At 40.3% G+C, this 12,440-nt stretch overlaps 1 protein-coding gene across 2 annotated transcripts in view; it reads right to left on the minus strand.

Annotated features, from left to right (window-relative positions):
- prtfdc1b (phosphoribosyl transferase domain containing 1b) overlaps positions 1 to 12,054 on the minus strand; it is a 32,166-nt gene extending 20,112 nt beyond the window's left edge. The window contains exons 1-4 of one of the 2 annotated variants that reach the window (XR_009809606.1): positions 11,862 to 12,054; positions 11,602 to 11,708; positions 3,804 to 3,987; positions 3,566 to 3,631 (exon numbers count right to left, since the gene is read on the minus strand). Coding sequence is in view for 1 of the 2 variants with exons in the window: in XM_061920346.1 (XP_061776330.1) it covers positions 3,566 to 3,631; positions 3,804 to 3,987; positions 11,602 to 11,708; positions 11,862 to 11,909 (405 nt within the window). In the remaining variant the exon portion in view is untranslated. The remainder of the gene's footprint in view (positions 1 to 3,565; positions 3,632 to 3,803; positions 3,988 to 11,601; positions 11,709 to 11,861) is intronic. The other variant, XM_061920346.1, reaches the window with a different exon arrangement.
- Between the last annotated feature and the right edge of the window lie 386 nt (positions 12,055 to 12,440).

A 12,440-nucleotide genomic window follows, 5' to 3' on the forward strand; every position in this document is an offset into this window, starting at 1 on the left:
AAGACCTAACCTCGATCCTGACCTCATGGTAAACTACCGACCGGTGTCTCACCTTACCTTTATTTCAAAAATCCCCGAAAAAATTGTTGCGGAGCAGTTAAATGAACACTTAGCGTCTAACAATCTATGTGAAACCTTTCAATCCGGTTTCAGGGCAAATCAATCCACGGAGACAGCCCTCGCAAAAATGACTAATGATCTATTGCTAACGATAGGTTCTGATTCGTCATCTATGTTGCTGCTCCTCGATCTTAGCGCTGCTTTCGATACTGTCGATCATAATATTTTATTAGAACGTATCAAAACACGAATCGGTATGTCAGACTTAGCCCTGTCTTGGTTTAACTCTTATCTTACTGATAGGATGCAGTGTGTCTCCCATAACAATGTGACCTTGGACTACGTTAAGGTAACGTGTGGAGTTCCCCAGGGTTCGGTCCTTGGCCCTGCACTCTTCAGCATCTACATGCTGCCGCTAGGTGACATCATACGCAAATACGGTGTTAGCTTTCACTGTTATGCTGATGACACCCAACTCTACATGCCCCTAAAGCTGACCAACACGCCGGATTGTAGTCAGCTGGAGGCGTGTCTTAATGAAATTAAACAATGGATGTCCGCTAACTTTTTGCAACTCAACGCCAAAAAACGGAAATGCTGATTATCGGTCCTGCTAGACACCGAACTCTATTTAATAATACAACTCTAACATTTGACAACCAAACAATTAAACAAGGCGACACGGTAAAGAATCTGGGTATTATCTTCGACCCAACTCTCTCCTTTGAGTCACACATTAAAAGCGTTACTAAAACGGCCTTCTTTCATCTCCGTAATATCGCTAAAATTCGCTCCATTCTGTCCACTAAAGACGCTGAGATCATTATCCATGCGTTTGTTACGTCTCGCCTCGATTACTGTAACGTATTATTTTCGGGTCTCCCCATGTCTAGCATTAAAAGATTACAGTTGGTACAAAATGCGGCTGCTAGACTTTTGACAAGAACAAGAAAGTTTGATCACATTACGCCTGTACTGGCTCACCTGCACTGGCTTCCTGTGCACTTAAGATGTGACTTTAAGGTTTTACTACTTACGTATAAAATACTACACGGTCTAGCTCCAGCCTATCTTGCCGATTGTATTGTACCATATGTCCCGGCAAGAAATCTGAGTTCAAAGGACTCCGGCTTATTAGTGATTCCCAAAGCCCAAAAAAAGTCTGCGGGCTATAGAGCTTTTTCATTTCGGGCTCCAGTACTCTGGAATGCACTCCCGGTAACAGTTCGAGATGCCACCTCAGTAGAAGCATTTAAGTCTCACCTTAAAACTCATTTGTATACTCTAGCCTTTAAATAGACTCCCTTTTTAGACCAGTTGATCTGCCGTTTCTTTTCTTTTTCTTCTATGTCCCACTCTCCCTTGTGGAGGGGGTCCGGTCTGATCCGGTGGCCATGTACTGCTTGCCTGTGTATCGGCTGGGGACATCTCTGCGCTGCTGATCCGCCTCCGCTTGGGATGGTTTCCTGCTGGCTCCACTGTGAACGGGACTCTCGCTGCTGTGTTGGATCCGCTTTGGACTGGACTCTCGCGACTGTGTTGGATCCATTATGGATTGAACTTTCACAGTATCATGTTAGACCCGCTCGACATCCATTGCTTTCCTCCTCTCCAAGGTTCTCATAGTCATCATTGTCACCGACGTCCCACTGGGTCATTATTGTCACCGATGTCCCACTGGGTGTGAGTATTCCTTGCCCTTATGTGGGCCTATCGAGGATGTCGTAGTGGTTTGTGCAGCCCTTTGAGACACTAGTGATTTAGGGCTATATAAGTAAACATTGATTGATTGATGGTTTATTGAGTGTTGTTAAAAGAAAATGTGATGTAACACAGTGGTGAACATGCCCTTTCCCAACTACTTTGGCACGTATTGCACCCATTAAATTCTAAGTTAATTATCATTTCCCCCAAAAAATAAAGTTTATGAGTTTGAACATTAAATATCTTGTCTTTGTAGCATATTCAACTGAATATGGGTTGAAAATGATTTGTAAATCATTGTATTCCGTTTATATTTTCATATAACACAATTTTCCCAACGCATATGGAAACGGGGTTTGTACATACACATACTGTACATATATACACATACATACATACATATAAATACACATACATACATATATATATATATATATATATATACACACACACACATAAATATATATATACACACACACACACACACACACACACATAAATATATATATACACACACACACACATAAATATATATATACACACACACACATACATATACACATATATATATATATATATATATATATATATATATATATATATATATATATATATATATATATATACATATATATACATATATATACATACATACATACATACATATAAACAGCCCGGCCCCCGGCCAAATTGTTTTAACCAAATGCGGCCCCAGAGTCAAAAAGTTTGGGAACCCCTGATTTGGATGATTGGAAATTGCCTTAAAAAATGTGTTTGATTTTTGAATTGATTAAAAACAATTCAAAACACCATCCACTAATTCAATAATTATTATTTTTTACCAAATTTTTTTCAAAACTACCAGATACTTTCAATTAATTCCATGACCAAAAGAGAGAGCCCTGACGTGTACCTTTTATATTCATTCATTCATTCATTCATTTTTCTACCGCTTGTTCCCTTTTGGGGTCGCGGGGGGCGCTGGCGCCTATCTCAGCTACAATCGGGCGGAAAGCGGGGTACACCCTGGACAAGTCGCCACCTCATCGCAGGGCCAACACAGATAGACAGACAACATTCACACTCACATTCACACACTAGGGCCAATTTAGTGTTGCCAATCAACCTATCCCCAGGTGCATGTCTTTGGAAGTGGGAGGAAGCCGGAGTACCCGGAGGGAACCCACGCATTCACGGGGAGAACATGCAAACTCCACACAGAAAGATCCCGAGCCTGGATTTGAACCCATGGACTTCAGGACCTTTGTATTGTGAAGCAGACGCACTAACCCCTCTTCCACCGTGAAGCCCTATCTATTTTCAATTGATTACAAATATGTAAACACCATCATGACTAATAATAATTAACTTTTTTTTTTTGATACTCTCGATTATTTCCATGACGACACGAGGGAGCCCTGAAGTGCATGCCCCCCCCCTTTTTTTTTAAAGCCCTATGGCCTTTTAACCACAAACATTGCACACAGTCAGAAGTTCGATACCCCACACAACACGCCCCCCATATTACACTGTTTTGCCTACACTGAAAATGATTTTTTAATCAACTCCTAAGAGAGAGAAAAAACATCTATCAGATGATGTCAATGTGTATTACCAAGACACCTTTTCTCTCATAAAGATAAGGAACCATTATTTCTGGCTGGAGCAGGAAGGATGGAGGGTGGAGAAGAAAGAATTGCTGCCCACTTGAGGCAGCCAGCTGTCAATACCTTTGTGTTTTTCTTCATTCTCTACTTCTGAGGAAATTACAATTTTTTTATCAAGAATATTAATGCGTTACCTTTCCTTGTAAAAACGACAAGTCCTCTGCTCCAAGTATGTGAATATCTTCTGTCGACTGGTCATTCTAAGAAAAAGCCAGAACATATTGAAATGATCAATTCTACACTAAGAGAAGGACACAAAGAAACCACTGTTGCCCTCTTTACTGTTATCAGATGCATCTTCTGACGTGGCAACCACAAGTCTCCGTGAAATGCCACATTATATGAGTTATTTTTTTTAAAAAGAAAGCTCACCAGGTAGCTTTTGAGACGTATAAATTGGACCCTCATGGGGATGGTGCGGTCCGAGTTGCAGCTCAACGCCTTGATCTTGTCCACCAGGTCTGCGCAGAACTGGTAGCCCCCTTTGAGCACGCATAGGACCACAATGTCATGGTCTCCCAGGTCATCCATGATGTCTCGCGCGAGACGTTCCGTTCTGGGCAAACAAAAGGCGTAGGGGTTCATGTCACAAAGCCTCCATCTATTCTCAATGATGCTTACTATCCCATATCATGGGGACAGAACTTTTTTTTATTTATTTTATTAATATGTCCTGTCCAGCCACTCAGGTAAGTCATATATTTGATGTGCATGCCCAGTTTGACTTTAATTTTACCTTTAAAATCAGCTGTACAATAAAGAAGTGTGGGATACTTCTCTTGTTGCCCTATTTGTTTTTTGTGCTTTATTAAGTGGATGTATTTAATGTTTGGGCGGCTGGACCAGAGCAGGAGAGGATAGAAAGAATATAAAAAGGAAGACAGAGGGGGAAATTGTGGGGTCAAGACGGGGATAAGACAGAGAGACAACAACAACACAACAAAACACTTGCTTTTAAGTGTGAAGACAACCATAGAGCGGGAAATAAAATCCACTGTACAACACAATTAATTTTAACAAACAGATGCACATACTATACACTTAACACACTATACCACAGGTGTCATTAAATTTGGCCCGCCACTTCATTTTAGGTGGCCAGCCACATTTTTTTATGCATGCTGCCACATTATTTTACGAGTCATTGTATCTGCACCGTCTTGTCGTTTAATGTGGCCTGCTAAATGTATTTTTTTCTTTCAATTTTAACAAAACAAGTTATTGCATGCATTTGCATGTTTTGCAGTAATTAATTGATTATTAATTTATTTATTCACTTTTTTGGGCAGAGGGTTATCAAAAATAAATAATGTATTTTTCCGACGATAAGTCGCAGTTTTTTTCATAGTTTGGCCGGGGGTGCGACATATACTACGGAGCAACTTATGTGTGAAATTATTAACACATTACCGTAAAATATCAAATAATATTATTTATCTCATTCGCGGAAGGGACGAAGAAAATGTCAGCAATCGTCACACACACGTCAGCAATCGTCACACACACGTCAACCAATAAGAATTTGGCGGGGGAGGGTCAGGGCAGAAATGCATTGTGGGTTAAGGAAGGCTAACTGCTATATGCTACTGCCATAGCTATTAGCTATTAAAATTGATAATTTCATCGTTGGTGGTAACTTATAAAAACTGTTAAGGGCTGAACAAAAATGTCACCGAAAGGGAAATCATGTACTGCAGATTACAAGCTAGACGTAGTGAAATATGCAGCAGAAATCGACAAAAGGAAGCGGCGCATACCTTTGGAGTTGGCAGAGTTGTTTAGAAGTGACATCGAGGAAGAAGATTTCATGGGATTTATCGATTAGGAGTGACAGGTTGTTTGGTAAACGTATAGCATGTTCTATATGTTATAGTTATTTGAATGACTCTTACCATAATATGTTACGTTAACATACCAGGCACGTTCTCCGTTGGTTATTTATGCGTCATATAACGTACACTTATTTAGCCTGTTGTTCACTATTCTTTATTTATTTTAAATTGCCTTTCAAATGTCTGTCCTTGGTGTTGGATTTTATCAAATAAATTTCCCCCAAAAATGCGACTTATACTCCAGTGCGACGTATATATGTTTTTTTCGTTCTTTATTATGCATTTTCGGCCGGCGCGACGTATACTCCGGAGCGATTTATAATCCGAAAAATACGGTACGTAAGATATCTGCTCGTCACCTTGACTTACAATTTCAAAGCAACTTATCCCTCAAAAAGAGCTGCCTATGTATACTGTGTAACAAGGCTAATATGCGTTTGCATACATATACGCACACTACAGGCCAAAAGTGTGGACACACCTTCTCATTCAATGTGTTTTCTTTCTTTTCATGACTATTTACATTTAGATTGTCACTGAAGGCATCAAAACTATGAATGAACACATGTGGTGTTATGTACTTAACAAAAAAAGGTGAAATAACTGAAAACATGTTTTAGATTCTAGTTTCTTCAAAATAGCCACTCTTTGCTTGACTATGGATGACAGGAGCACTTCGGTCCAAAATGTGTGTGAGTCAAAGCACCAAAGTGCAGCTGTTTTTTGAGACCAACTGCAAAGATGCTAGTAAAGATCTTCTGAAAGACAGGAGCACTCAGCTCTTTTCAATCCATCACTCTATCCATTTTCTACCGCTCGTCCCTCTATGCCAGGGGTCTCAAACTCAATGTCCCTGGGGGCCACTGGACGCAGAGTCTAAGTAAGGCTGGGCCGCAAGAAAAGATTTCTTCAAAAAAATGTTGCACACTCCTCAGCATGTGTAGTTGTATAATGACGTTTCAAATTGTATCTCTTGTGCACCGCAACTTTCTCTGTGCAAATAAGACACGTCGGGGTGCCCCTGTGCTCAACAAAGAAATATTGCGTCTCCCACTTTTCCTGGAATTGTCTTTGCACATCACTAACCCTTCTCTTCACCGCAGGCTTTGAAAAAGACATATTTGGGGTTGTGGAATATATTTGTCTGCGATGAGGTGGCGACTTGTCCAGGGTGTACGCTGCCTTTTCGCGCGATTGTAGCTGAGATAGGCACCAGCTCCCCCCGTGACCCCAAAGGGAATAAGCGGTAGCAAATGGACGGATGAATGGAATATATTTGTATTTAGCCGACGCACTGAGAATAATGTTATTTCCGCAATGTGTGTCATTCCGCTTTTCCTCCCTACAGCAACACGGCGGTCGGATAATAGCCGGCCGGGAAAGTACCGGAATGGCAAACGCAAAAAAGTGAGGGCTCCCGGAGTGCTTTCCGGCGTCATATAGAAATATATGTAGTGTTCATCGTGTGAGGCAATGCAAATTAAACAATAAAAACAACAAATAACGGTTTGAATTGGTCCAGGTTATCGGGGACCGTTATTACTGACGGACAGGTGTCATGTTGTGACTGCAGCCAGGAACGTAAGAAAACCCTCGTCTGCATGGCAACGTCTGTGTTGCTTTCACTCATTTGCCGCTTTTCCACTAACACAGGGGTAGGCAACCCAGAACGTTGAAAGAGCCATTTTGGACCCAAATAACACAACGCTGGCAAGCGCCATTCATATAAAAACTTGCGGGCCGCACTAACATTAAACTTTCATATTAAGGTGGGGGCCGCAAAATAACGTCTGGGGGGCCGCAATTGGCTCCTGTTGATACTCCTGTTCTATATTTTCAAGGAAATATGTAAGTTTTGGGCTTGCATGCAAACCTGTACTTGCTGGCGTCATAATTGAACAGGAAGCGTCAACCTGCAGTCCACACGTATCTCGTATGTGTGACTACCATCTACTGGTCAGACTTATTATTACATCATGTATCAAATAAAACTGCTTCGAGGTCGGTGATTTGGCTTGTGGGCCTACAGTTAAATATCCCTGACATTGTACCCTACAGTTTTTCAACTTTATTGCTTGTAATGCTAAGCTATCTTGACAGACCTGTTAATATGATGCAATAGTTTTGATTGATTGATTGAAACTTTTATTAGTAGATTGCACAGTACAGTACATATTCCGTACAATTGACCACTAAATGGTAACACATCCGGATACGTTTTTCAACTTGTTTAAGTCGGGGTCCACGTAAATCAATTCATGGTACATGAATGAGTTTAATGCCTATGGTGAATGTCTGCAGACATTTGCAAAACAGTAAGTCCATGCACAAATACAGTCAGGCTGCGCATATTTTTTTGCAAAGTGTTGCAGACAAAATGGAGGAAGCAAGCAGACTCAACACCTTTTTCACCAGCATAGCCACAACTCTCGTGTTAACAAGCTGTCCCATCACTCTGGTCGCTTTGGTGTAAAACACATTAAAGCCTTCTACAGAAAGCTAGGATTAATCAACAACAATTTAAAATTAGAAAGGGTCTCAGCTGATAAGGTGCTTAATAAATTGAGCGCGCTCCACCCAAAAAAGACCACCGGCCTTGACAATATCCCCTCCAGATTCCTCATGGACTCTGCCACCACCATTGCCCCAATAATCACACATATAATAAACGTCTCAATCAAACCAAGCTAAGTACTCAACGATTTCAACATAGCAAGAGTAACCCCCCTTTATAAAAAAGGAAACAAAATAGAACCTGGTAACTACCGACCTGTTTCTATTCTCAGTTCCATTTCGAAAGTAATGGAAAAATAGTTTATGAGCAGGTTGATAGATACCTTGCTGCTAATAAACTAATGTACAAATTCCAATCCGGCTTCAGAACTAACCACTCCACTGACACATGCCTTCTCTATCTGACCGACCACATCAAACATGAGGTGGACGCGGGCAAATACTGCGGCTTGGTCATGCTGGACACTCAGAAGGCCTTTGACACCGTTAATCACGCTATACTGTTGGATAAGCTCAGAGCAATTGGATTATATAAAACCTAATCGAGCTGGATGCAATCTTACTTGGAGGGGAGGAAACAGGTGGTAGAGGTGAACGGCACCGTGCCCCCCCTCTCAGTAAGCTGTGGAGTCCCCCAAGGCAGTATACTAGGACCTTTACTGTTCCTAATATACGTAAATGACATGCCATCAGCATGACACTGTGAATTGTTCCTGTTTGCGGATGACTCGGCCCTGCTGGTATCCGGCAAGGACAAGTCACAGGTGGAACAAATCTTCAGTGCTAAACTCCTTAATATTTGCACCTGGCTCGCTGACAACAAGCTTTCCATACACTTAGGTAAAACGGAATCCATCCTATTTGGGTCCCATATCAACCTTCTTAAAGTCATTGACTTCACTATAAAAGTGGGTAACATTGTTCCCACCAGGAAAGATGAGATCACTTACCTAGGTTCCATTCTAGAGGCTAATCTTTCCTGTGATAAAATGGCAACCAAGGTAGTCAAAAAGGTCAACCAAAGAACGAGATTCCTCTACAGAATTTCCTCTCTGGTCAACAAAAGCACATTGAGGATTCTAGCGGGAACTCTCTTTTTCGATTAAGATTGCACCTCCTGGTACCTCAGCACCTCCAAAACCCTCAAATCTAGACTCCAAACATCCCAGAACAAGCTAGTCCGGTTACTTTTAGACCTCCACCCCAGATTACACCTCACTCCAACCCACTTCTCCAAAGTGGCTTGGCTCAGGGTGGGGGACAGAGTAAAACGACTTGCACTGAGCCTAGTCTATAAAATCTGCTACACCTCCGTGATACCAAACTACTTCCTTAAAGGGGAACATTCTCACAATTTCAGAAGTGTTAAAACCAATACAAATCAGTTCCCAGTGGCTTATTTTATTTTTCGAAGTTTTTTTCAAAATTTTATCCATCATGGAATATCCCGAAAAAAGGCTTTAAAGTGCCTGATTTTCGCTATCTGTAAATCCACCCGTCCATTTTCCTGTGACGTCACATAGTGATGCCAATATAAACAAACATGGCGGATAGAACAGCAAGATATAGCGACATTAGCTCGGATTCAGACTCGGATTTCAGCGGCTTAAGCGATTCAACAGATTACGCATGTATTGAAACAGATGGTTGGAGTATGGAGGCAGATAGCAAAAACAAAATTGAAGAAGAAACTGAAGCTATTGAGCGAATAGCTATTGAAGCTATTCGGCGATTGCCTTCCAACCAACGATTGCATCTTTTGACCACTGGATCAACTTAAATCAGTCGATTGGTAAGTGTTTGTTTGGCATTAAATGTGGGTGGAGGGAAAGGCTGGATGCAAATATAGCTACAAATGTACATACAGCTAGCCTAAATAGCATGTTAGCATCGATTAGCTGGCAGTCATGCCGCGACCAAATATGTCTGATTAGCACATAAGTCAATAACATCAACAAAACTCACCTTTGTGATTTTGTTGACTTTATCGTTGGAAATGCATCTGCTTTGGGTGTCGCAGGATATCCACACATTGCCATTTCTGCCAAGTTAGCATTGATTAGCATGCCGTGCTAATTGATGCACACTCAACGTAAGACAACTTGAATCCGTCTCTGATCGTGTTGTTACACCCTCCGACAACACACCGACGAGTCATGATGTGTCCAAGTTACGGAAAACAGTCGAAAAAACGGAAAATAACAGAGCTGATCTGACTTGTGTGTGTAATGTGTTTGAGAAAATGGCGGATTGCTTCCCATTGTAACGTCAGGGGTGAAAGGTCATCGCTCCGACAGCGAACAATTGAAAGGCGTTTAAATCGCCAAATTCACCCTTTTAGAGTTCGGAAATCGGTTAATAAAACATATGGTCTTTTTTCTGTAACATCAAGGTATATATTGACGCTTACATAGGTCTGGTGATAATGTTCCCCTTTAACGTAAATGACTGCCATAACCTAGAACACCAGGGGGAGCTCCACAAACCACGTTTAAACCCAGATTCCGATCTAACAAAGGTCTTAACTCATTCTCATTCTATGCCACATCAATGTGGAATGCACTCCCAACAGGTGTAAAAGTAAACACCTCCAGGCAACTTCAACCCTTTACTAATACCCTCCTCCATTCACATCCCATCTCCCCGGATTGTAAATAACCAAATGTAAATAATCACATGTATTTCTAATTTATATACTTGTTTTTATGCTATCTGAACTCACTATGTTCATATCCTACTAAGTAAGACCTACACCAGGGATGTCAAACTCAAATACAGTGGGCCAAAATTTTAAACGGAACAAAGCTGTGGGCCAAGGTTGAAAAAATTAACCTTTTAATAGGGACCCAAACAAATTTTGCATTGAATATTTACCAAGCAAGGCTTATATAACTTTATAGTGACATGCAAAATCGAGTTTCAAATAATTATAATAATAATAATAATAGTAAAAAAATATCAATGTCATTACAAATAAAATTTAAATAAAAATTGAATGCCTCTTTTCTATTTGCAGCCTTCTTCGGTAAATATCAAAATAAACTTTTTCCACAAGATAGTAATACATTTGAAAATAAAATAACAATAATGAATTAATCAAACATTCAAGCCTTAAAAGTAGGAAGAGAAAGTGCATGAATTAATTGTTAATTATTGCTCAGTTTTTACACTGATTTGCTTTAACAATGAATATGGAACAAGCAATTCTTATATAACTTAATAGTGCAAAATTCAACTTTCAAAAAACAAACAAAAGACATCAATGGTACATTAAATGCAATTTAAATAAAACATTTAATGCCTCTTTTTTATTTGCAGCCTTGGTTGCAGAATGGTTGGAAAATCGTGAGGGTTGGCAAGTATGAGTATTAGCGGCGAATGCGGTGTTACAGCGACTCTGCCGCTGTATAATACCAGTGGGCCAGACCTAATGTTAATTTGATATTGCCTCAAGGGCCAAATGAAATTGCACGGCGGGCCAGAGTTTGACACCCATGACCTACACTGTTTCAATGTCCATTTCTCTGTTGATGCAATTGTTGATGACTGAAGTACTGATATCAACCAAAGCTCCTCATCCCACCCCCCAGATTGTAAATAATGTAAATAATTCAATGTATAAACTATGATGATTAACTTGTGTGATGACTGTATTATGCTGATAGTATATATTTATACCATGAATAGATTAACGTGGACCCCGACTTAAACAAGTTGAAAAACGTATTCGGGTGTTACCATTTAGTGGTCAATTGTACGGAATATGTACTGAACTGTGCAATCTACTCATAAAAGTTTCAATCAATCAATCAATCAATCAACACCTGTCCATGATGACTCCATGTGGAACCACCACGCATTCCAGGTCTCCTGCGTAGTGTGCAGGATAGCTGAAGAGTTCTAAACTGTAACCCGGCCAGTCATCGTCGATCTGAAAGCAAAGCATTATATCGTCATTTTTGCACCCTCGCCTGGCGAGTTGTAAAAACTTCCCAACGTGTTCGCGCAGACATAAAAGTTTTGCAGCATGAGGAAAGTTAAGTCGACTTCCATTCGGTTTTTTTCTTCTTTTTTTTTTTATTACCACAATCCCGCCGCTTCCTTCCTCGGTTTGGAGCACGATGTCTGCCATGTTGTCTTTCTTTCCCTCTCTATCCTTTACTGCCAACACTCCACAGAAAGTAATTGTGCACGCTTCAGTGAAGAATTTAGCACGCCGGAGAGAGGAGGAGCAAAAGAGGGTTTGGAGGAACAAAACGCTTGATCGACCCCTTGCAGAATGTCATTCCACTAAATGTCCGCGAGGGGCGCACTTACCTTTTCATTGCACGCACACGACTACAGTAAGGTTATAATTATACGGAGATTTCGTTACTTATAGATTCAACAAACATCCATCCCATCCATTTTCTACCGCTTATTCCCTTATTCAACAAACAATATAATACTAATAAGAAAAACATTTATTAAATATATGCCTTTTGCTGTTCTTTAAACTTTTAACAATGACAAGCTACTAATTATGTTTGCATGTTCTGTATATACTTGCTAATCTGTATATCCATGTGTAGTTTTGTTTTAGCCACATACTGTGTTTTTTTTAATTTATTTTTCTATGTTTCTTTCATTTTCAAAGAATCATTTATAATTTCCTACATTCAAA

This window comes from Nerophis ophidion, linkage group LG14 (genome assembly GCF_033978795.1).
Source record: "Nerophis ophidion isolate RoL-2023_Sa linkage group LG14, RoL_Noph_v1.0, whole genome shotgun sequence".
NCBI classification, from domain to species: domain Eukaryota; kingdom Metazoa; phylum Chordata; class Actinopteri; order Syngnathiformes; family Syngnathidae; genus Nerophis; species Nerophis ophidion.